Below are 26,663 nucleotides of genomic sequence, written 5' to 3'. Positions count from 1 at the left end.
CTCTCTCTCTCTCTCTCTCTCTCTCTCTCTCTCTCTCTCTCCCATTTGTCAAATTTTTCTCAGTGGACAAGTTGTCGGTGCAGTGGTTGATTATGCCTCTATGTCATTAGTGAGCTTTGACTATTGGGCAGCATAGAAATATAATGAAGAAACAAGCATTACTGCCAGTCGTTTCCTGTTGTATTTCCTGCTGGTCATCACACAGTGATGATCATCTTTTAGACAGATCAACATTCCATCCTACGAAATGCCACCCTCTCCAGATCGGATCAGCATGCACAGAATTTCTGAGCCTAAAAACACAAATGGTCTTGTTCGCTCCCCTTCGCAGATGCTGCTGCAGCAAAAGCTGCTACTGTGAAATCTGTTTGCTCAGTCTAGCGAGGCAAAGCGGTTTGTTCAGCTGCATCCCCTTTCTCTGCCTAACGCTCCAAAGGCAGAGCCTTGCCAGTGGCCTTTTGGCAGAAGCGGCAGGTCTGCGTGCTCTTGTGCCTGGTTCTGAAGCAGCAGCTAGTCCAGGACGCGGCAGTGAGGTGGTCGATGGAGCGCCTGCATTAAAAGTACAGCCCTGGGTGGCTATTAGCTAAGGAGCCACGTTTAAGGTTCTGCTCTTGACGAAGTCCTAAATGACTCACAGCCGGGATACCTCATTGACCTATATATGTCCAGTCACTCTCTGAGCTCCTCTATGGTTTTACAAATCTTTCCGCAGCCCAGCAGTGGTTCAGAAGGGGCCTTCTCAGTGGTGGCACCCATTCTCCTTCCTGCAATTTGAGAGGCAGAAATGGGAGCATTTTAAATGCCTCGTGCAAACACAGTTGTTCACACTGGCTTTCCCTGAGCTGCGAGGGACTCTGGTGCAACCGTGTATATCTCATGTGTCTCACGGTACACTGTAGTTTCAATATGGGCCATTCTGAGATTGTAGTATATGAAGCACCATAGAAGTACTGAGGAATCAATCGATAAATGAATAGCACTCACTTGCGGGGTATGATTGCTTTATTGCAAACTGACACAAACCTTCCCTGCCAGGTTTCAGGAGCAAGTGAGATGACAGCACCGAACCAGTTGCGGGATGGCCTGTCGGTGGCTCTTTGTGTTGCAGCTACGCAAGGGACGGGCAATGGGCTAGAAGGGCAAGTCCCTGACTTGACTCATGCAAAGGCTGCAGGTGGGCTAGTATAATAAAACCGTTCTTGGGCTGAACCACTTTGAACTGGAAATGGGAACCAACTTATCCATTTAACAGAAAGGGGAATAAAGGGTGCAAGGTCATTGCCGGCTGTGTCGAATTGTATAGGTCCAAAATCAATTAGGGCTGTCACCCTGTGAAAGAAACCTTACACAAGAACCTAGGGAGTTTTTGTTATGTTGCTTACTCCCAGGAAAGGGTGCTCCAGATTGCCTTCTCATCGGGGAAGAGGTTGTCCTGAACCACCTACATCTGAGGAGACATGCACAGGCTTGCACTCTTGGAAATTAAGGAAAACACAGGCGAGTGAGTTTTACTTTTGCACGTGGCCTAAAATTAACAGTGAAGAAATCAACACCAGTAGGATTCATTCGTCCAGCGTATTTGCATATGGGTGAGAAGGAGTTCTGAAGAAGGAAAATCTGTTTTTGCTTTTAGACCATTCTTGTATGTGCCACAGCAGTGTGATTGGTCGCTGTCAAAACTGTCAGGCAGCAAGGAGAATGGCCTAGACAGAAAGCAAGGCATCCGAGCCCAACCTTGTCAGTATCTCCACCAACACCTTGCTCTCCTTTACCCTGTTCTTATTACGCATTTGTCAGTTCCTGACATCTCTCCCGCAATCTGCTGTTCATCTAACGTAAGGCAAAAGTCCTCTGCGGAAGGCCTGTGTCATTTCTCGGTTCCATAAAGCACACTATTGGTGCTATAATATGCCTAAACTGGCCTACGGAGAGGCATGACTGAGTTTGCCTCTCTCCCCTTCCTTACAACGCCACTGCGCTTTAATCGTAGTTTAATTTAATCAATTATTAATCAACTTGAATTAATTGCAGAATAATTTGCTTTACATGGGATCTATTAATTCAACTACTTCAGCTAAGACTATTTAGAAAGGCTTGGGTTGGATACAGAGTGGTTCTCCTTAGATTCTTGTGCTCTAATCCTCGTTCTGCTTGAAGAAGTTACTACTGATTTCATAGACATGAAGTATAATAAACCATACCTATATTAAAAAAGAAAGATACAGAATTCTAGACTTAACAACTTTCATTAATCACATTTTGCTAAGTATTAGACAAGGTTCTGGGTATGACGTTGAGTCTGAATGTGATGGCCAGTGTGAGAAATGACTAGCCTACTTTGTCTGAGCTAGGTCTTTAGGACCACGCCGGTGGGCATGATGGGGTCTATATTCCCTGATAGTAAAATGCCCCTTTAATAAACACTTGTGCCTAACAGCTTCTTTCGTATCTGACAGGGGTGCCCATTTCATACACAAGCCTCTTACACCAGGCTACCAGGAGCTTTTAAAGTATTCTGATGGCAAGAGAAAAGCCTCTGTGGGTGGAGCTCTGGGTTACAGTGGCAGAGAGTCCCTTAGCTCCCAAACATCAGCTTTTGGTCAAAATAAGAAATCCACAAGCTTAGGGAACAAGCATTTCCCCCATAAATGACAGCAGTGCTGGGGAAAGATGCACCCCATTTGTGGTAAGAGAGCCACTTACGAAGAGCCATAGAAAGAAGCATCACCAAGAAAAGGGGGCAGGAATTGTAGTATTTGCATATGCAAACACATACATATTGGCTCAGTTCAGAAATAATACTCGTACACACAATTTAGACAGAAACTCATGTGTCATTACAAAGGAGAAGAGTGACGAGGTGCCCATTCAGACCACCATGCAAGGACCACTGATGGTTCCTCTTCTCTCTCCTCATGGTTCTTTGACTTTAAACTAGATTTGGACTGGTCAGCCCATCCTCAGTTTCAAACTGGGAACAGTTCTCTGCCAGATCTCCAAAATAGCTTCCAGGTGCAGAATGAAAGGAACTGTTCTCAATTTTACACGTGCAAACATGGTTTGACATGCATATTTGCAGGGCAAAGAAGCGTGGGGAGCAGAAACCATTTTCTCACGCAGCAGATGGAGAGGAAGAACAAAGAGCAGCAAAGGAGAACATTTAAATTTCCCTGCCATTGTGGAATCCAGGCCTGGTAGAGCTTCTGCGAAGCCCCACATTCTGACAAACCCCCATAGTGAGGCTGGAAGATTTCCCTCGAAAAACTGGCAAGCACACGCATGGAATATATTCCCCTTGACTTCATCCCAGATGATCTTCAAGGTCGTTGTCGCTCAGATGCCGTTTGCCTGCTCTGGAACACCAGCCATCTTTGCAGCTGACTGGCTGAATTTTATGCTAGTTCACTTCTCATCTGCCTACAGTACAAGCTCTTGTTTACATGCTCAGCCAGTCTAATGCTTGGGCCAGCTGCTTCTCAATCGGAGGTTTATTTCCACATTTTATTATATTAGCTCTAATTCCTCCATCCTCATTTCCTCCCAGGAAAACTGATGAGATACCAATCTCATTTGTTTAACCTAGCCTCAATCTTTCCCCTCCTCTTTTAAAAAGCATGTGCACTTTTTGCCCAAAGAAATCTGAATGCAGATTGAGCTCAGCAGAACATTACAGTAATGAGCCCATTCAGATTAATTTGAATGCCATTATTGCAGGTGCTTAAAATGCATGGATCTATCACAAAGTGAAAATCATAGTCTAATTAATAATATTTATTTTTTACTGCATGCCTAAAATCACTAGGTGTTTTAAAAATGTTTTAAAAAATGTTTTAAAAAACCCCCTAAAGGTCCCTTTTGTGTAGGCTTGCAAAGGTACAAACAAGGGGATAAAGGATAGAGTAAAATGCCTAAAATGAAATAAAATAAAGTAAAATAAAATAAAATAAACTAGTGGGGGAGGGACAACAGAAAAAAGCAGGGAAAGAAAGGTCATGTTGAACCAATCAACCAAGGGGACAGAAGGTCAATCAAGGAGCGCAACTTTAAAGAGATGAATCTTGAAATGTTTTAAAAGAGGGACTCGGTAGAAAGTGAATAGGGAAAGGCCGAACCTTCCAGTGATATGCTAAGGATGAGAAACAGAGATGCAGAAATCTATAATTTAGGCATTGAAAGCATGCAGGAAGAAGGGGTTTAAAATCCCTTTGGAACCCGGCTGCACAAAGCATCACTAAAAACATTTCTCCTGAACAGATGTGGAAAGATATGGCAGAAAGATAAGCCAAGAAGGGACCAGATAAACATGGGGGAGACAATCAAAGCAGGAACAGCTGGAGACCTTCTTTATCTAAGGACAGAATGATGGCTTGACTGGAAGAGGCCTGAGCCCCACTTCTGGCCCTGCTGCTCCAACTTGCCTCAAGCCTTGGCTGCCTCGCGTGGCAGAGGCTATGGGGTGGTGGCCGGGAATGGTGTGCGTGGGTGTGGTGGCTGGGAGAAGGCAGAGCTCTGTGTGCCTGCACGACCTGCCCTGTGCTACCTGAGCTAACCTCCTGCCCTCACCTCACCTGGCCTTCAGCTAAAGTGAAGGATCCTGTCCCATTGCCACTGTAGAAGTAAGATTGTATGGCCAGGCAGGCTGCCTGGCTTTGGTCCATGGAAGAGGAAGGAAAATACCATCTGGCAGAAAAAACAGCTTGGGCCGGACCCCAAAAGAGAATATTCAGTTTTGGAGCAGAACAAGAATTCCACACATGGAACAAATATCCCAAAACAACTTATATTCATCACAGATGACTGAAAATCCCTCTGGCTGAGACTTAAATTGCCATCAGGAAATAGGGGAGCACCTCTGAGCTAAGGAGAGATTTAATCTTAATGGAGAATCTGTCCCAAACTAGAGACATTCAAAAAGAACCTGGTCAGCCATCTGAGTGGGATGGTATAACGTGGTGTCCTGCAACAGCAGGGGGTTGGACTCGATGGCCTTCATGGCCCCTTCCAACTCTTCTATTCTATGATTCTAGTGGGTTTGAATCAAACCAATTTTCACCCAATCTACCTCTTACTGAACTGCCACCCAGTTTTGCCTGCAGGTAAACTGTGCAGGCAAATTTGAAGGGTTCTGTTTGAAGAAAGGAATACCGAGGCAGAAGGGCATAATGAAATATCTTGGGAATAGGGGCAGAAAAAATCAAGACATTAAGCACACAGTAGCAAATTTGTAGGTTCCTGGTTGTACAAACTGACGGAAGAATTTCAAGGGAAGCAAAAAGGGTTGGGATAAAACTGCCCAATTCACTCAAGGAGACTCAATGCATACCTTCAGAATCCACAGCAGGAAACATGACACAATTTAGAATTCGGGGTTCTGGGAATGTGTTGTGTTGCACACACTGCTGCTTTTCGAGCTTGCAGTATACTTGTCCTAGTGTTGATACGATTCAGTGTATTCTACACACACACCCACACACACCCCAGGCTAGGAAAAAGGGGACTTAAAAAGAAAAAGAAAAAAACTTGATTCACTTTGTGCTGAACTCAAGGCTTAGTTCATGTTTCTATAGCAGATAAACTCCCGTGTGTGGGCTACATCTTTCAAGTGTCAACATCAAACACCGTTTTCACTCCTACTGTCATCCTTTATAAAAAGAGGCTGCCTTTGAAAAGCACAGAGCAATCTCAAGGATTCCATCTCTCTGGATACAGTGAAAAGATACCATCGCTGTCCTTAAGAGCTATGCTGTGCTTGCAAAGAGCACCCCCATTTTAGTATGGCATTGATGATGGGATGCACAGTTAGCAAAGCACAGTTCCATGGTGAAGGTTTGGAAGAGAAATAAAACCAGTGAGAATTTTAGGCAGGATTCTAACAATACATCCAATCCAATCCAATCCAATCCAATCCAATCCAATCCATGTCTATTAAAGGTAAACTCTACCGAGTTCAAAGAAACTTACTTCCAGGTGTGCCGGTACAGAAAATGCAGCCTAAATTTCATTAATCCTTCCCTCCAACCCTGGAATAAACAGGCACTGTACTAATAGCTCCTTTTAGATTTCTACAGTTGCCAGCATTCTAAATTGCTTTCATGATAATACCATCACAGCTTAGGTGCCACTACAGAACACCAAAGACTCTAAACATTATAGTTCTAAAGATGAAAGAGAAAGAGCATCTTCTTTTGTGTGCAGTTGGTTGCTATAAAGTTGGAGCTATTCTGTTTGATCTTAAAAGGGAGATGACACAGGAATGCTGGAAAGCAAGAACTGAGATTGTGCCATCATACGGTGAAGAACCTTGGATGTTCTTCCTCAAAAGAAGAAACGATTGCTGAAATAAACAAGGCTTTAGATAAAGAGTATTAATAGAAGAATGAACTCTTGAAACTCTATTGGAAAAACAATTTACATCAGGATATTGTTCATTTAGTAAAAAATAAATCCCATAAGCAAATGAACCAAAAATGTTGAGTTAAGGGCTTTCCAACTTTAGTCAAGTTCCACACTGTTGGGAAATTACAGCTGTTAAGGGCCACATGCTTAACAGACATGTTTCTTAGGCAATATACATATGTTATAGTATCTTATGTTGTGGTTAGTTCCTGATTTACCACTACTACTTTGGAACTAAATGGCTCTCAGTGGTGGACCAAAGTCCCAGATTTGTCTGTCTGTTGGAATAGACACCCGGTTCACATGACATGAGAAACTTGTGTCATCTGGACCCAGTTCCAGAGTTCTTGCATTATAGGATCAATTTTCTGAACTCACGGAGTGAATCAGTGTCTGTTCTAAGGTTTCCTGCTTCATCACAGTTTCTCCAGTTGTCCAGAACCAGGAATACCATTTTACCATTGTTACTATGGAAACACCATAGAGGACCCTAGCAAGAAGAGCCAAGGAAATGGTTACTTCTAGCCTTCAGACTTTATGTCCTCAGCTGCCTGGGCAATTACTTACTTTATTCTCATTGGCCAAGTGAAGTGTCTGTTCCCCTCATTTACTTTTGCAGCATAAGGAGACATTAGTTGGAGTGGGGGGGGGGCGATTACAGCAAAGCTGTTTATTTAATAAAAATCCATGTGGGGGCTGGTGCAGCTGGGAAGCACTACAAATCTGTAGATATACCTGGGAAAGGAAGGGGAGGAACCCAACTCAGGATTTCAGTGAGGAGGTTGTTGAGCTCTGCAAGCAAGAATTGTGGGGGGGGGGGCTGGGACTGCAGGGATGCCTGGCAAGGCTGGGAAGATGATGAGCGGGCAGGCAAAAATCCGCACACTGTGGAAACAGCACAAGCTTCTTTGCCAGGTTGTGTGAACCCAGTCATGGAGTCCTTGCAATGGAAGCTTGTTACAAGAGCACGGCTGGACAGCAATGCAATTCTGATAGAATGATGTGAAACGGAAGACCCTTGAAAGCCACCTAGTCCAGTGCTAAATGCTGCAGCCCCACGATTCCACAGAATGGCTCGTCAGGAGACTTTGGAAGTGGGAGAGGGAGGCAGGGAGGAGAACAGGAATCCAATTTCTGAACGTATCTGCAGGAAAGTGCAGCTGCACAACAAACGCACGGCAGGCAGCTTTTATGCAGGCAGGTCCATGGCATACGAGCTGCCCTGTTTCTGGTTGGTGTTTATTTAATTCCTGTTGTATCTTAATTGTGTTTTTACTTGTTTTCATGTAACATTTTAATTAGGATTTTGTTTTTAATGTGGATTTTATAGTTGGTTGCCTTGAGCACCATTTCTGGCAAAAAAAAAAAAAAAAAGAAGCTGGGGGAGGGGGCAGCTCAAACAAGCCCTGACACATTAATCCAGTCAATTAATTACCCTTCTGTACATCCTTGTTCATCCTAAAACCAAAACTAAAAGGATGTCTAGCCACTCTGAGGTGCGAGTCATTATTAAAATTTCAGGCACTCCAAGAGGATGTCGGGTCAGGAGTGCTCTCCTTACCTGCTTTTGTCCAGCCCTCCTCCCTTCCTCACTCACCCACCCCCTTTCCTCCTTGTCAAGTCAGGTCTTTTTCTCCTAACGACACTGTACTAGTCGGCACCATCTCTTTGCTCCAACCTCCCCCTCATCTGGCACGGCATTCCTCTGACCTTTCAAAGTTGACCGTCACTCCACCCGCTTTGCCCTTTGGCTGGACTCTGCTCACTCAAGAACGATTTCTCTTGTTTTTCCATCCAGACTCCTAAGAACACACACGGAAGGCCAGAGCAGGTTCACAGGTTACTGAGGCTGTGCAGCAGCTGCTAGAAAGGAGCTCCCCTGCAGGGGGTGTTTGGGAACAGCATGGGAACTGGCCAGTGGCAAACCACATGGCAATGTAATTGACCCAGTGATGGTACCCGGACACATCGCTAACCATTGGCACGATGCTGTGTTTAGCAGGGTTCTCAAAATAGGCCTGGCACAGACGTTCTGAGGCTAGCATTATGAAATCTGGGCCAAGTAGGCTGGAGTGCCTGTGAGCTGGTGTGCTCATCTTCATATATGAAGGAGATTAGTCCACAGGTGTCCATGTTGACGGCAGTGAGTATAAAATCTCACATAAAGTCAGAATTGCCAGCAATGTGATGGGGGACTTTAAGAATTCTGATTCTGGCCACCTGATGCCCGTAAGGACCACTAGGCTGCACTTTGCTAGCCCAGCACAAAGGACCAAGAGAACCATCGGGTCATCGGATATACCAGATGTTCAAGCTCAGCTGCCTGAGCCAAGGTGAGCTACTCGCTCACTCACTGACTCACTCTCACTCTCCCTTCCCTCGCTCCCTTCTCTCTCACGCCTAAGCCAAAAAGCATGTTCTGGGGGAAATTATTAAAAGCAAAGGCTCATTCCACACAGCCAGACGGAAATCCTGCACTGCTGCCCTCTCCTGTTCACAGGGAAGCACCCCCCCAACACACGTCCTTCCGGGATGCATGAGCAATTCCCCCCTGAAGCGCTTAATGTAGGGGCAAGGTGAGTTTGGGAAATGGAGCACAGGCACCCAATCTGCCTGCAGCTTTGCTTCCTTTACAGGTGTTGAACTGCAGTCCAGCCTTGGGTGCAAGAAGAACTCTCCCTTGCCCATTCTTTGTTCCCACCCAATTTGTGAGTTATTTCCTTTCCTCGCGGAGGTCTGGAGCTTGGTTTAATGACCCAAATCACCCAGAGCAAACCTATATTCCAGACACCTTGGTGTTGCACACCTGCATGTCATGCTTTGCATTCGGCATGTGATAACGTGCATGAACATAACGTGCATGATTCTTCTCCACGTGTTGCTTGCCACCAGCAAAGCTACAGGCACTACCCAAAGACCGCCCCCAACAGCATGCATCTCCTGCGGTGGTGCTGATCAACCGCTGGGAGTTACTTGACTTTCCCCGCCTGAAGAATGAAAAACCAGTGTGTCCAGAAGGCAAAGAGACCTTCCTTGAAGGGTGCGACCCTCTGTCTGTTTAGACAGAACCAAGTCCTCGAACTTTTACGATGGCTGGAGAAATGCTGAGAGTTGGAGGAGCATGTTTGAGTCTAAGCGTGTAGAAGACAGACCGTAACGGTGTGCTAGAAGTCATGCCAAGTTCTCATTTTCATTCTAGAGAAGGCGCAGGGTCGTTCTGATACAGAACTTAAACCCTTCCCTCATATGCAAGAATACAAATGTGGACTGAGTCTCTTGCACCTATTCTAGAGTAAAAATGAAAGCATCAACATTTATATTAATCCACATAATAAACATGTAATGTAATATAGATGTAATAAATAAAAGACACAGCTGCTAGGCATACATTTAAGGCTCTCTCCCCTCCAGATGCCTGCAAGCCTAAGCGTCCTCTCCCACCGGGCAGAGTCCACTCTTCCCCTTGGTATACACCTGAATTACGGGCGATGAAGCGAGTTGGGAGATGGCTAGAGCGTAGGTGGAGGAAATCACGGGATGAATCCGACCGAACACACTTGAGAGCCCACTATCGGGCCTATGCTGTGGCGGTGAAGGCGGCGAAAAAGAAGTTTTTTTCCACTTCCATTGCCTCCTCACAATGCCGTCCAGCGGAGCTTTTTCGAGTGGTGCAAGGCCTGGTTCGCCTGGGTCCTAAGGAAGATCCGATGCCACCCTCAAAGGCCCGCTGTGACGACTTTGCCAGGCATTTCAGGGAGAAAATCGCTCAGATTCGTCACGAGCTGGACTCCACTAATGGATCAGAGGTCTCTGAGGAGTCGCCAATGCCACCGTCTGGTCCAAAATTACTGGAGGAATTTCAATTATTGCGGCCCAATGATGTGGACAAGGTGCTTGGAAGAGTACGTCCCACCACTTGCCTATTGGATCCTTGCCCGTCTTGGTTAATAAATAACTCCAAGCACGGGATTGGGACCTGGGTCTTGGAAGTGGTTAACGCTTCTCTGAGGGAGGGTCGAGTGCCTGCCCCTTTAAAGGAGGCGGTAATACGACCGGTCCTGAAGAAAGCGTCACTGGATCCAGAGATGGCCACTAACTATAGACCTGTGGCCAACATCCCGTTTCTGGGCAAGGTGCTGGAGCGAGTGGTGGCGGGACAACTCCAAGCACTCTTGGAGGAAACTGATTATCTGGATCCTTTTCAGTCCGGCTTCAGACCCGGGTACAGTACTGAATCTGCCTTGGTCGCCCTGTACGACGACCTGTGCAGGGAGAAGGACAGGGGGAGTACATCCCTGTTGGTTCTTCTGGTCCTCTCGGCGGCTTTCGATACCATCGACCATGGTATCCTTCTGGATAGACTTGCGGGATTGGGGGTTGGAGGCACTGCTTTGCAGTGGTTCCGCTCCTATCTCGACGGTCGATTCCAGAAGGTAGTGCTGGGGGACCATGTCTCTACGTCATGGCAGCTATGCCATGGGGTACCACAGGGCTCCATTCTATCCCCTCTGCTATTTAACATCTATATGAAACCGCTGGGAGAGGTCATCAGGAGGTGTGGGCTGCGGAATCATCAATACGCTGATGATACCCAGCTTTACCTCTCGTTCTCCACTAATCCAGGTGAGGCAGTGGCTGTGCTGAACCGGTGCTTGGCCGAGGTAAGGGAATGGATGAGGGCCAATAAACTGAAACTCAACCCAGACAAGACGGAGGTCCTGTTGGTTGGCGGATCGGGTTTCGGAGAGGGTGGATTTGACCTGGTCCTGAATGGTGCAACACTCCCTCTTAGGGATAAGGTCCGCAGCTTAGGAGTACTCCTCAACCCGGAGCTTTCTTTGGAAGCTCAGGTGACAGCGGTGGCGAGGAACGCCTTCCTTCAGCTTCGGCTGATTAATCAGCTGCGCCCCTACCTGGAGTACGACTGCCTGGCGACAGTGACACACGTGCTGGTGACTTCCCGCCTAGACTTCTGTAACGCGCTTTACGTGGGGCTTCCCCTGAAGACAGTCCGAACACTTCAATTGGTGCAAAATAGAGCTGCCAGGTTGCTGACGGGGACGGGGCGTTATGCTCACATGACTCCAGTCCTCCATCAGCTTCACTGGCTTCCCATTGAAGCCCGGGCCCAATTCAAGGTGTTGATTATGACCTACAAAGCCCTAAACGGCTTGGGTCCTGGCTACCTGAACGAGCACTTACGTCCCTATATGCCCGACCGCCCTTTGAGATCTGTGGGAGAGTCCCTTCTCCGGGAACCCTCCATGAAAGAAATTAGGAGAGTAAGTACCTGGAGGAGGGCTTTCTCTGCGGTGGCGCCCAACCTATGGAATTCACTCCCCAAAGAGGTCCGCCTGGCACCGTCGTTACGGGTTTTTCGGCGCCAGGTAAAGACCTTTTTATTTAAACATCATTTCAATTGTTAAAACATATGATCTGGCCTGGGCAACTTCTTCTTCCTTCTCTTTCTCATCCTATATTTTTATTTTATACTGATAATTTTAATTTTGTATTTGTAAATCAATGTATTTTTTATATTTTTATATTTAATGGTAATTTATTATGTACTATTGTATTTCAATGTATTTTATCATGTTGTAAGCCGCCCCGAGGTTTCGGCAAGGGGCAGCATAGAAATGTTATAATAATAATAATAAAAAAGCCCACAAACTCAGGAGAAGATGACAATCTTATGCAGAATGGGAGAAGCGGGAGAATGTCAGCAGCTCCCTGCTCTGCGTGTTTGCCAGGCAGCTGTTTTTGGCCACTGGACTGGGCACTTTGGATGGGGAACAAAGGAGACTGGGGTGTCCTCAGGATGGTCTCATGTCCTGGCCTCATGTCCTCTTCCCTTCCATGCCCCCATCTGTGATCTCTGAGGTGCCATGGCTGGCTTTGGAGAGCAGCTGAGACTGTGGTTTCCACCCTGGCTCTTAAGGGACAGGGAGAAGGTTTGGAGATTCCTAGCTCCAAGCTCAGAGTGCTCACCATGGACCTGGGAATCCAAATGATCCTCCAGAGGGCAACATAGCCTTGCTTCCTTAAAGGAATCTCTGTACTCCCTGAACAACTGAATGTCGTTGTCTCAGCTTGGCTAAAGGGTATGGGTCTGAGGGCATCTTGCTGAAGTTAAGCAGGTCTAGTTCAAGTCAGATCCTGGATGGGAGACCACCAAGAAGCACCATGTTCACTGTCTTGAGTTCGAAGAACAGGATGTTCATGAATGTACGAAGCAAATAAAAATGCCAACGAGCGTTACTTAACTAAAGTTGCAGGGAACTGAATTCCAGCCTCCACATAAAAGCTGGTTCTTCAACATGGAGCAGCATCCCCCGTGAAAGACAAGCTGTCTATGTACCACCTCCATTCTGCTACATTTTGGAAGTATTAGTTCTTTCTGACTTACAATGGCTCTTAAGCATTATACAGAGTAAGCCATAAATAATTCATCTCCTGCCCACACGTCTCAGCGCTGCTTGCAAAGCCTCCCTGGCTTTATCAAGAGAGTGCAATAAATCCACAACGCTCACTCTCAATCTCCTACACGAGGGAATGCAAACTAAATAACCTTACTTTCTGAGAAACAACCTGCAAACGCCCTGCTTCCGCTACAGCCCCATGCGCGCTGTACCATAAGCTGACTCTTGCCCCCAGTGCATTAAACCTGCACCTCCGTCTGCAATGCCTTCATTCTGCAAAGGCAACGAGGTCTGTCCGTCCAACCATCCATCTACATGACTGCGCCTGCTCCAGCAAGCAATGGCTTCCCAGGGTCTCAGGCCAAGGTCTTCCCCATCACAAAGAACTTGCTCCTTCTTAATGGGGGACGTCACCCCCAGTGACTGGCCACGTGCAAAGCATGTGCTGGACCACTGAGCCATGCGCCTCGCCTCCTGGGCTCAGTCTCTTGACTGTGCTGGGCTGTGTCCTGGAATTGGGAACTGAGGATTTGTAGAGAGAGCAAGAGAAGGAGCACAATTCAGACTTCCTGACGATTGTGCATCATATTGATCGGTAAAAGAGCCTTCAGAGTTGTCTTCATAATTTCATCAGCAGCGATAATGAGGAGGAGGAGGAGGAGGAGGAGGAGAAGGACATGGGAGTGCGGACACGGAAGAGCCAGACTAGCATTTTGTGCCTCTATGGCAAGCCATCCATTCGGCACTCAGTCAAGGTTCTTGTGGATGGACTAGCCCAAAACTCCTTGGGACTGGGCAAGAAGTCAGTCTTACGGTGCAATCCTATGCATGTTTAGACAGAATAGACCACTTCCAGCATGCCCCAGCAGGACCTTTTTCCTGTGTCACCATGTGCATGATTTTGCCTAACTTTGGCAAGATGAGCAGACATGGTTTTGCCAGATTTACAAGTAACTTTTTATTTATTTATTTATTTATTTAAAACTTTAATATCCTGTCCACTACTCAGGTCTCGGGACAGTCTTACAATAAAACAAAGTGAAGCATAGCATCCAAATAGGTTTTCTGTGCAATGAAACTCCACATTAAAATCACACTCAAACCTTAAAATAACGGGAAAATTGAAAGGTTTTGGCCTGGTGCCAGAAAGAACAAAGTGTCGGCACCAGGTAAACCTCTCTGGGGAGCATATTCCGTAACCGGGGCACAACTGCAGAGAAGGCCCTTCTCCAGGTAGCCACCCTCCTAATCTCCTGCAAGGAGGGCTCCTGAAGCAGGACCTCCACCCCAGATCTTAAGGGAAGGACACTCTCCTTCAGATATCCAGGTCCTAAGCCATTTAGGGCTTTACAGGTCATCACCAGTCCCTTAAATTGGGCCCAGACTTCAATTGGCAGCCAGTGTCAAGGACCAGGTCACTTCTCCATTCTGCAAATCAACCAAGGCATCGACAGGAGCGCCAGTCCTATCAACCAGAAATTCCCCCAGAGCCCTCAGGAATCCATCAGGATCCGTATGACTCTGGGGACAGGCCATTTTATGCTGTGGTGTGGTCATTTACAAGGAATAAATTACCTTTATACTTTATACGTCTTTATACCTCTGTAACCACCATAATTGCCTTTGGCTCACCTTGAGTATGTGTCTAACCATGGACAAGCCTATATAGAATGGGAATGCGCCACTGCCCTTCCCTAGAAACTAAGGGGCAGCTTCACTCCCTCCTCCCAACCTAGAGAAGTGGATTGATTTTGGGACTTTGGGCGCAGGCCAGGGGTGTTTCTCAGGGACACGGAGAGGTGTCCTCGGAGACTGCCGAAGTGTGCACCACAATCAGAGGTGAGCTTTTGGACTGCAGCCTTTCCTTACTCAATGACCTCATGTCTCTGAGCAAAAGGAGACTGAGGAAATAATGCAGAGCCCAACTAAAGCTGTTTTGATTCATTTATAAAGATGCACTCTCAGTATGGCCCATAGCACTGCTTTCTACTGAACTATCCCTCCCTAAGAATTTGCAAGAAGACTCTAAAGGATTGGACAGGAGCTGAAGCCTGCTGGAGGCAAAATGGCATGCCAGTTTAGGTCGGGGCCTAAGACACTGGTGTGCCATATTGTATTCCCAGTTCACCTCCTGTCTTATCGATGACCTTAAAGATTCATCACTCTGTTTTGCTGTTTATCCAGCTGTAAAATGAGTACAATAATAATATTTGCCTGCCCCACAGGGAAGATGCAAGAACTAATTAAAGCTGTTGAATTGTTCGGTTGACCTCTAATGAGAAAGATGGCATTTTAATATTTTTCAGCAAGGCACCCATCCCTGTAATGCCGGGCTCATAAATTGGGATGAATGCAAAGCTATACCATGGAGACTATCTGAGCTTTTATGCCCAAAGTAACTGAAATCAGAATTTGACGCATCATAATATAAAGCAGCAGTGAAAGGCCAAGCCATTCAGTTCAGAAAACCACTTGACATTTATATAATGGATTTCCCAGTGACAGCTCGCTATAGATCTTTTTCAGTGCCTGATCAACCTTCAGTCTTTTCAACCTGAACCAAATCTCAGTCACTCAGATGCTCTCCACTAACCTCGCTGGACACACGGCTCCGTTTTTCTCCAAGTTCAGCTCTGCGCAACTTTCTGCTGCCATTTTCCAGGGCGAGGAGTCACTTGAGGTGCTCCCCAGGAGCAGACACAGGGGCAAGTGGGACGTGAGGGCCTGGCCCCATTAGCTCTATCTTTCCCTCTAGCCTGCACCGTACGTTGCCTTCTCCCTTGGATCTGCCCTGTTTCCAGTACCGCCACTGTGTGGCTCAGCTTTCCTGCCTTCCTGGTGCACCGTCCAGCAATGCAGGGGCCGGGCAGGAGAGGAGACCAAGGGAGCTGTCCAACGACTGCACACCTGAGGATGGGCACTGCCTCATCATCATCATCATCAGCAGCAGCAGCAGCAGCTTTATAGCAGTCCCTCACCCAGAGTGCGTGTGCTGTGTAGCAAGCACCTCTCTTGCTACCAGTTGCCATGGCTGTCGACGCTCACAACAGGATGGATGCCCTTCACAAGATCAGAAAGGCTAAACATTACCATGCGGGTGGGTGTGACTGTGGAGAATTTGCCACGGGGATGCTGTTTGCAACAGTCTCCCTGTGGTGAGGGAAACATCTGCTCGTGCTCCTCAACCTTCACTCTAAAGCAAGAAGAGGGCGGCTGGTTAACAGTCCCTTCATTTGCCTCACCTTGAGACTTAAGTATGGAATAAACGTTGCGCAGAAGACCTGAAGTAATAAAAATGCAAGCTTAATGTGAACAACGGCAGGTAAAATGTAAGATATTTGACAGAACAAAATTGCTCATGACTCGGGGGAGTGCATAGAGTCTTTTAAGAGACATGAGCCACATTTGGCATTCCGTCAGCCCTCATGCTGAGGTTATGCATTTTATACTAGAACACCTGTATTGTACAGAAGAGGTTTATGGTGCAATCCTATGCACACTCAAATGGCAAAAGTCCCAGAACTGCCAGCGTCCCCCGTCAGCATGGCTGCCTGAGAAATGCTGGAAGTTACGGGCTTTTTCTTCTATGAGATGGATTGACTCTATTAGGCAAGCCACAGATTTGAATCTGGAAGAGCTGAGCAAGGCTGTCATGGAGAGGAAATTCTGGAGAGCTTTCATTCACAGGGTCACCTTAGTTTGGAGAGGACTTGACGGCACAGAATAATCACAAAACCATGCACAGGACTGAGCCTGGGGCCAGCGAAAAATATGCTTTGTGACCAAAGCTATGCTTGCTGATGACCATTCATCATGCTTCTTTCCACAGCACCATGGCAATGTTCTGCAATCAGGGTCCATTTAGGGAAATGTGCAACAACGCACTTGTGGCAGGTTGCAAGGCTCAGACTGCTGGCCTTCTTAACACAGAAACAGCTCTGCAAAGTCAGAGTTTGAATACAGAACACAGAAATGAGCGAGACGGAAGGGGCCTCCTGGACCATCTAGTCTGACCTCCAGCTCCAGCCGGCTCCGCTGATGACATGCCTACCATGTGCATGCCTAGTCTATCCTTGAACACATTCACTGATGGGGCTTCAACCACCTCCTGTGGGTACTTCCTGGCATCCAAATTACACTATAGACTATAGAATACACTAAACCTAAAGGGATGTGAGGAGCTCTGTTTGTCTGTCTTCTGTCTGTCTTAAAATTCCAGTCACTGAACATTTATGTGGTGGATTGAGGTGTATTAAGTTTGAGATATTGCACTGCAGTGGCAACCCCCATGGCTGTAAGTTCTGCGTGCCCTACAAATTTAAGAATTTCATAGATAAAGAGAAGCCAATAAGGATGCACAATTCAGATAGATTTTCCTAGTTTCTTAGCAATGTTTCACTTCTCTGCCCCCAATAACGGTGTTTTTGGGAGAAAGAGAATGTATTTTTAAGGTTACTCCCCACCCCCGAAAGTGACAAAAATGATTTAGTGAGATGTTGCCCTAATGACTGGTTTCCTTGACTTGTTTTAAGTTAGTTTAAATCAAGTTAAATCAACAGGATTACTATGAAGGTAAAAGGAGAAGGGGAGAATTATGAAAGCCACCTTGCAGAAAAAGCTGGATACAAGTATAATAAATAAATAAATATCCATCCAGAGTCAAGCTGTGCCAGCATTTTCCATTAGAAAAGGTTATAAACTACTTCTGCTTCATTCCTTGAAAGCCAGGTGCCACCTGGCGGAGGCAACAATGGGCTAGAGCAGGGTCCCCAACCTTTTTGGATCCATGGGTGTATTTGAGGAACCACTGTGAGCATCCTCACAAAATGAGCCCCACCGAGGCCATGGTGGCTCCCATAATGGCTGCCATGGTGGGCCATTTAGGCTGAAGTGAGTGAAAGAGGTTGGTGGATGGAGGCTATGACATAGTGAGGCCAAAAGCTGGGAGGGAGGGCAAAACAGCAAGGCAAAGAGAAGGAGGGAGAGAAAGGGCAAGGCTAGAAGGAGAGAAAGAAGGATAGCTCAACATTTCCCAAAGCTGTTTCCCAAATGTTCTGAAGGGGGAAGGTAGTGAAGAGTTTTGTGGGGATCACTGGAGGGCCTTGTAGAGACCTACAGATACGTTAGGAATGCCCTGAGCTAGTGAAAACTACGCAAAGATGAAAAGATAACATGAAATACAGAAAGAGGGTGAGTGGAATGCTTGAAGCAGAAATTATACAGAGGTGATGGAAGTTGTTTTCTCATACAATTGTAAGACTCACCACTTATCCATTTAGCCTCTGGGTCATGAATTTTGAAATCTTCACTGAACAAATCTTCCACCTTAATCTTCTTCTTTTGAGACTGGCTATTATCTTCAACTGTGAAACGTTCAGAAAGGGGAAAAATGTTATTGTTAATTTGAGATTTATCTGTTCATTTACAAAATCCGTCTAGTTATCACTCCTTGTTTTGAACTGACCAGCATTTGAGATGTGTGGTGGATTTCTTTACCAGACTAAGGACTGGTCCTATGGATTGAGGTCCTTTCTGCTATGTAACTCAAAATCAAGGAAACGGCTGTTTCCCCAGTTGCAAAGCCGCAGAGGTCTCAGCTTTCAGGTCATTGAAAGCTCCTGTTCCATTGATCTAGTGAGCAGCCAGACTTTTGGAAGAGCGCTAGGGAAGCATTGGTAGAAAAGCGCTGGTGCAATGTCCTCATCTGAACCCTATTCTCAACCCACAGAGCCTCTGTGTTCAACTGGGGACTAGGGGAAGCATTACAAACTTGTGTTGTCTTCTTTTAATGGCGGCTCCTACACCAATAAAGCCCTTAATGGCTTGGGGCCTGGTTACCTGAAGGAGCGCTTACATCCATATATGCCCGCCCGCCCCCTGAGATCTGTGGGAGAGGCCCTTCTCTGAGAACCCTCTGTGAAGGAAATTAGGAGGTTAGGTACTCGGAGGAGGGCTTTCTCTGCGGTGGCGCCCCACCTATGGAATGCGCTCCCCAGAGAGGTCCGCCTGGCGCCGTTGTTATTTGTTTTTCGGCGCCAGGCCAAGACCTTTTTATTTAAACAATATTTTAACGACTTTTAATATTATCTATAGGTTTTAATTTGCAGCCAGGGTGAATCTGGATTTTATGTGCACTATTTGTATGGTTATTTATGTATTGTATGGAAGCCGTCCCGAGGCTCATGCAAATAGGACAGCATACAAACCTTCTAAATAAATAAATAAATAAACAAACAAACAAACAAACAAATAAATGTATTTCTGACAATCAGGACTGGGCACTTTTTTGCACAAAAGGTGCTTGCCGAAGTTGGTACCCACAGATGCACCTTTGGAAACAGCAATTGTGGTTCACTCAGGAGCAGGGTGGAAGGCTGCGACCAGGTGGACAGCGTGCTTGCGACCTGGGTCTGCTGTCCAGGTGTCAAGCACTGATGGACAACAGATCTCCTGATCCTCTGGCTGAAATCAGAAATGGATGGGGCAGTCCTTCAAACAAACGAGGAACCCCTGGAAGCCCTTCAATTAAAGAATGGCTCTCTGTTAAAGAGTAACAAAGGGGCAACTGGCCACCCTGGTTCATAGGCTATTCTGTCTACTGGTAGATTTCTGGATGATTTGCAGTGGAGGTCCCTGACTCCTGGCAAATATGAACGGGAAAAGGGTTCTTGCTCTCTCCCAGTTAGGCCACGGACATGGAGACGGCTCTGGGGCAAACTGGAAGTGGATGTGTAGGTGAAAGGGGCATGAACTGCATTCTGGTTCTGAAAATAACATTCTTTTTAAATGGTTTTATTAAAGAAACTTCATAGTTTACACAATATAAAACAATATGAATAATAAAATTAATAATGCTAATCATAACTAAACCATACAAAAATAACAGTGCTACCTTCGGCCAGGAGCAACAGATACATGTTCCTTAGAGCAAAATCATTTATTCTCTCAGGTTGCTGCACACCTAGGTCCCCTTCCAGAACTGCACTGAATCTTCTGATGGCTCACACCCCTTTCTCTTTATTAAAACATATTCAACAAATGGTCTCCAAATACCTTCAAAGTTATTTTTACTTATCAAGCCTTTTTTTCAACTTAATATGGCATGTTAATTTATTAATAGCTATGTCATAGTTCTTTATACAAACTGTTTACTTGATAGCCACCTTTTACTTTTCAGTTCCTACCTATTATTAATCTTACAGCTGTTGCTAAATTCATCATCAGTTCTTTAGTATTCTGTCCCACTTTTTCGCTAAATAGTGACAGTAACACTAATTCAGGGTTTATTTCAATATTTAGATTCAATATTTTACTAATTTCTTTGAAAACCATTTTCCAAAACATGTATTTTTACTCCCACCATATATGGAAATAGATACCACTTCCCAGTTACATCTCCAGAATACATTGGAATATTTATTATTCATGTAATTCTATTTTACTGGAGTTAAGTTCCATTTCTAAACTAATTTGTAAAAGAAATCTTTACTTCTTATTGACATTCATTTTAAAATTCTTTTATCTCATACATTCTTCCATTTTTCATTGATAATATTTCTTCTTAAATTGATTTCCCAAGACTCTTTAAGAGGATCGTATCGGTCCTCCCCTTCTACTAATATGTTACAAATTGTACTTGTCATTCCTCACATCCACATATTATCTTGTTTTTCTTTTGAAAACAAAATTCTAAGTAGGTAAAATACTCAGAGGCATCCTGTTCCCAGAATATCACACATCCCCCTCCCACAGGAACTTATTTTCTGATTAAAATGTATTAACTTCAGGAATAGTAATTATCATTTTTATGTGAACAGCATGGTCTATATATATTTCACACAATTTTAAAGAAACGCATGCTAGCTCTGCCTTGAAAGAAAAATTGCATGATGTTCACGTTTAAAGAAATATGGGAAATAATGAAGAAAGAAGTATGTTTAGAGAAGTATGGGAAAGAACCAATTAATACTTTGATTATCAAGCCCCGATTACGTGGCCAGAATCCTGAAGGGCCGGAAATTTTCTTGGCATCTTTCAGGGGGAAAGATGACACAATTTACATTCACTGATTTCCCTGAGGCTTGGTTGCCTCTTCTCGACAGCCTCTTATGGTCTTCCTCCAGCATTTGTAACACATGTTTTAGGCAACAGGCCAAAGATTTCATGGCATATCTGAAATCAACAGCTGGAAAGCAAAGGAGTTCTAGACATTGCTTCCCTTCCTCAAGGACAGCAGCTTTCAGGTCCAAATAATGAGGGCAGAACAGAAATCAGGGCAGGAATGCAAAACAAGATACTGTGCTGGGAGCAGCTAGGAGCTTTACCAGAGGCACAAGATTTCCGGCACTGCCCATCATCAGCAGGGCAGTGTCCAGGACAGGCCTGTCAGGAATTCGGTCAAGGGCCCACCAACAAGAGTCCTCAGGACTTTCCTCTCCTCTCCACCCTTGCAACCTGCTTGCTCAGCTGCTCCCTGTCTCTCTGCCTGCCAATCAAGCAAGTGGTACCCAGGATGAGAATGAGGATGCGGAGCAAGAACACCATGGGAAGGTGGATTCACTCAGGGAGAGGATAGCTGGATGTGCCTTGCCTGAGGGCCCACAAAAAGCTTGCACTGTGCTGGGGACCCATTAATCTGGGTCACACAGTAGCCCTTTTTCATGAGCAGAATCCCTGCAGTCAGGATTCTGCCTAAACTACACGTCCCTGCGGGTGGTTCAGGCCTCCCACACAGCAGCAGTATCACCTCCTTCTGTGCGCAGGACTTGCTTGACAGACCCTCACCCACTGCACTGGGACCGTCTAACTGTTACCCCTGCCGGGGCATGTGACTACTTTGGACCGACAGAAAAATCAACGAGTAGGTTCTCGATCAAACGAAGCCAGAGCTTTCCTTAGAGGCAAACACAACAGAGCTGAGGCTTTGGGCATTTCATGAGAAGGGAAAACTCACTGGAGAAGACCAGCATGCTAGGGAAAGTCAAAGACAGAAGAAGAGGAAGACCAAATAGGAGAGGGATTCACTCCATAAAAGAAGCCATGCCTGGAATTTACAAGAGCTGCACACAGCAGTCATGAATTGGATATTTTGGAAAGCTTCCATTTATAGGGTTCCCATAAATCAGAGATGACGTGATGGCAAATAGCAGCAACAGATAAGAGCATCTCATGGGCAAAGCATTTTTACCTACCCAGGGCAACTTTCCAAGGACATCCTTGCTCTGGTTTCATTTCTGGTCCAGGAAACCCTGATTTTTGCTCCTTGTTGGTAAAGGAGGTGCCATTTTTAATTGTTATTATATATGTCGCTTTATATGTCTTTTCATTCCTTTCCTTTCCTTGCTCTCCTCTCTCCCCACACACCTAATTTTGTTCTTTCTATGTTTATTGCCTCAAGGAAGGAAGGAAGGAAGGAAGGATGGACAGACGGAAGGAAAGTGGCAGCACTATCCAAAGGTTTGGACATTAACAGCTCTGGAGCTTTGTCCAATTTCTGAAGTCCTGTATTATACAGAATGCCTGCTCTTCCAACTCTAATGGTATTTTCTTAAAAGTAAGCTTCATTGAATCCAATCAGGCAACATCCAAGACAATATGTTTAATTTGTTTATCTCTAGCATCAAAGATGCCTTTCAGCATTAACTATCTTTCCCACTGTTTAGTGTTAACTTGTTATGCAGGCTAAACACATCCCTGTTGAGAGATGCCATAAACAGTCTCCACTGAGCCAATTAATGGAGGAGAAAATGGCTTTTTACTTCGCTGGTCCCAAGGTACTTCAGCCACTTAAGATTCAGTCACAAAGTGAGCTTTATTTCATTAATAGGCCCACAAGCTTCCACTGGAACTCCATTGTAATGGTTTAGTCCTAACACTCATTGTGTCAAGGCACACGAGCTTGAGCGATGGACACAGGCCCAGCCCGTGGAAGCAGGGTGGCGCTACGTCGAGGGCATTGTGGCATCCAAACCCAACAACTCCAGGTCAACATCTTGCAATCAGGGTGCAGCTCGGTTATTTCCCGGGTGGGAAACTTGTGGCCTTCCGGCTGTTTTGACCAACGACTCCCACCTGACCTAGCCAGGATAGGAAACGGCAAAGGACCATACAAGCTGTAGGCTAAAGCATTTGGCAGCTGCACAGCCATGGTGGGTGGGACCAAATGCAAAAGCAGCGGGCCCAAGCCCCAGTCTAGTTTAAAGCTCTCACTGTGAGTAACTAAGCCTTAGGAGAGGCATTTCTTCCTTATACAATGGGGGAAATAGCACAGGAGCTGGAAAAACACCCCATGATCAGGGGTCAGGGGAAACAGTGCCCCCCCCCCCCGAGAACTGAAGGAACCAGGTTGGGGCTGCAGGATTTGGACCCTGGCCCCAAAGTTCTGTACCCCTGGGCACTGACCAGTTGGGAAGGGCAGGTGAGCCACCTCATTTGAGTTGTGACCCATCTATTTTTCATCCAAATGGAGGATGTGAAGGATTCCATATTTGGTTATACAAAGCGGCCTCTTCTCCTATAAGAGCAAGCATCCCCATGCATGTTCAGTATCACATTACAAGCTGAGCTGCACTACCCTCCAGATTAGGGGAGCTTAAAAGAAGTGGAGAGAGATTTTCTCCCTTTGATTGATCTATCAGTGGAGCTCAGTTTCACTGGGCTTCTGCCTCTTTAAAATGCATTTCCAAAGACATTGAAATTACAACACCAAGAGCAACTAAAGCGAAAGGTTATATAAATACCTGGTGTCAGCAAGATAACTGAAGTGACAATCAAGGAGCAGATAACCAGAATAACAAGTAATGCAATTGCGATTCCTTTCCAGTTCCTTTGCGGAGGGTTGCTCCCCACCAGCTCCTAGAAGCAGCAGAAGGAAAAGGGACATTAAGCAGAGCTGAGCAATCAACACAAATATATTCCATTAGCAGGAGTTGCGACACTTATGACTCGACTCCGCAGTCTCATGCGATGCAGATTCTTCTTGACTTAATAGAGACAGATATGCCTAAGTCAGAGGTGAGTGGAAGGAAGGTTGCGATCTGCTGGTACCTCTCCAGGTGACTTGTGGGAGATGGGCAGAGGTTTCAGACTCACAAGGGTTAAACACTGGCAACAATAACCTACCTTTCCCCACTGAACTAGACTGCTGAAATGAGGAAGGCTTAGGGTAAGCAAGAGTTGGGGCCAGTTCAAAAAGTTTTGTTGTCCATATTGGAAAACAGAATGGCACCCCACCCATCCCACATACAAAAGCTCATTAGACTGGCAGGTGAATTTGTCCTGAAGTTGGGACAACGTCGTCCACTGCACCTGAAGGCAGCATGGTGCCAAGCAGGTATGTTGCTGCCTCCTCTTAGCATCTAGTACCTAAAACAGCTACTTTACTCAGCCTAATGGCAGTGCTGGCTCCCTCCAGTCAACCTTTGCCAAAGCCAAGCCCAGCTCCAGTACTACAGACAAATCCCCCTACTCCGAATGTGCTCAGCATCACAAGTTCATTCCAAGTGTATGTCTACTGCCTAGCTGGTGGCTCCTGGCTTTCTTATAACATTCAGGCCAAGTAAATCTGTGAGGTCTGCTCAGCCTCACGTTCCCAGGATAACAAGAGTGCGTGACTCAAACTGTATCGCGATGCCAGGAGATTTTGTGATGGTGGAACTACTGCTGTTTTAAGGCTGCCATGGAAGGGCTGATCTTGAGGTCCGCCTTCCTGCCCTTGACAGCTCAGACGTCATGAAGAGGGTGAGCTGGCAGAGGTACCTAAGGAAGCAGCTGAAGATGAAGGAAGGAGGAGGAGGAGGAGGACAGGTCCATGGAAATAGAAGGGAGAAAAAGGGCCCACGAGGAAGAGGAAGCTGAGAAGGAGAGAGGAAGAGAAAAAGGCAGAATGGCCAGGAGAGGCGAGATGTCGCCCAAGCACTGGCTCAAAACAGTACACTGACTCAGCCAGGCAGGCCGTCCCAGGCAGTGCTCGCTCTGTATATCTTCCCCTTGCAGAGGAATGTTTCCCTGCAGCCAGTTCCCTTCTCCACACACCTTGCGACTTGCAGGAATGGGGAGTATGTGCTATGTTTCTGCTTTATCTCGATCCACCTTGATCTATATGGCATTTAGCATCATGCCAGGCCAGACAGTACTTTGGATAAACTGACAGCAGTTCTTTCCTACAGAGCAGAACCAAGATTGGGTTTTGCCTGAGGTGAAGTTCAAGGTGATGCCTTCAATTCCAAGTATGAAAGCCAATCGGAGTGGTAGCGGAACCTTACTTTTGGAGCAGCAACAGGGTCACCAGAGGGGAGCAGATTAGTTCTGTCCTCCTAGATCTCACTGCCAGTTGCCATCTCCAAACTACCACCCAAGGTAAGGAAAGAACTGCTTAAAGGGGATGGAAGAAGGATCATGGATGGAAATAAAACAATATTTATTTGTCCACGGGAGACTAATTGCTCCAGAATATCACTCACTCAGTAGCAACAGATAAACTTTTCCAGAGAAGAGTCCACTATGAAAGGGAATTGCTATTTTCCCATCGCTCTTTACACACAGTAGCCATACCAAGCAATACCATATCATGCATTAGAGGGGGTGATGCTAAAGAATGCCAGAGAGTCACATAGACATCTTTGCCGCCTGGTTAAAACTTTTCGCAAATATAGCATAAACTTGGAAAAGTCTGAATTTTCGATTCTTATATAAAATCACATGCACAGTGACTTACATGCTGATTGCACATTTTTAGGATTTGCGGCCGCATGTCCCCTCTTTTCTGAATAGTAACTAGATTACCTACAGGCAGCACAATGAAGCAGTCAGAATATGAATAGATACCTGGGCAAAGGATTTTTAAGGAAGTGCAAAACAGGCAATAAATCTCTCATATACAAGCAGCCACACTCAACCAACCCAGCTGTTCTATGGAAGCTCTTCTGATTTGTAGCTCTGAAAGAATTGGTAGGAAAGAAATAATTTTTCACCCTGTCCAAAAAAAGGGGCATGTTCAGCCTCAAGACCTCAGTTCAGCTGTCCCTAACTTGGTCTGCTAGTATAGGGATGGTTTATAAAAGCTTTAAATAAATAAATAAATCCCCTCCTGTTGAGTTGTGCTACAATTCCTAGAACCCCCCAGCCAGGGGGGAAAGCTGCCATAAGCGACCCCATGAAGCAGTGTTGAGAAAGGAGGGGATGCCAACTAGAGGACAGGCCTAGAGAAGGTCACTTCCAAACAGGCCCTTCGGAAGGGACTGGGCCCAGATGCACTCAAGGGGAGAATTTCCAGAAGCAGTCGTTTAGCCTGGGGTCAACAAATGGCTCTGTGCATGCGCAAGGATTCATTCTGCAAGGGTTGCGTTTGTTGAGTATCCTTTGTGAATAAAGAGCTTTTATTCTGCCTGGTGTCTTGGATGTGTGAGGGGAGGAAAGCTTGGCTTGTGGCAGCTTGGATGAAGTCAGGCCTGCATCGTTCCCTGGCCGTGGCCAGGCTGACTTGGGCCATCCTTCCTGGTAACACCACTTCAGTTTTGAGGACAGCAGTTTTGGGCCTTCTGAAAAAGCCCTTTTGCCTTCTGCTACCTGGACAACCCACTGCACCTTGATTCCACTTCTACTGTGCTCCTAGCTATCCTGTCTATCTTCTACTGTGTATCCTCTTTCACAGCCTGGGATGTGAAAAACATTTTGAAAAAGCCAGTGATTTTCTGCGAGGTGAAGAAAAGGAGGAGGCAGAAAATTTGAGCAAGTTGGAAAAAAGGACGCCTAAATGCAACAGGATTGGGGGAAATACTCAGCAACATACACTTATATAAGTGCTTTTTGTGCATTTAGGCCTACAGAGTTTTGTGAAGCAGGAAGGAT

At 45.9% G+C, this 26,663-nt stretch overlaps 1 protein-coding gene across 1 annotated transcript in view; it reads right to left on the bottom strand.

The window, feature by feature from the left end:
- The window catches only part of DPP6 (dipeptidyl peptidase like 6), a 372,651-nt gene that overhangs the window by 149,912 nt on the left and 196,076 nt on the right, over positions 1 to 26,663 (bottom strand). Inside the window, exons 2-3 of the mRNA XM_044425269.1 lie at positions 23,555 to 23,669; positions 18,080 to 18,178 (exon numbers count right to left, since the gene is read on the bottom strand). Of these exons, the coding sequence (XP_044281204.1) occupies positions 18,080 to 18,178; positions 23,555 to 23,669 (214 nt within the window). The remainder of the gene's footprint in view (positions 1 to 18,079; positions 18,179 to 23,554; positions 23,670 to 26,663) is intronic.

This window comes from Varanus komodoensis, unplaced genomic scaffold (assembly GCF_004798865.1).
Source record: "Varanus komodoensis strain SLA01 unplaced genomic scaffold, ASM479886v1 scaffold15, whole genome shotgun sequence".
Lineage (NCBI taxonomy): Eukaryota > Metazoa > Chordata > Lepidosauria > Squamata > Varanidae > Varanus > Varanus komodoensis.
This window is presented reverse-complemented; position numbering and strand designations above follow the sequence as displayed.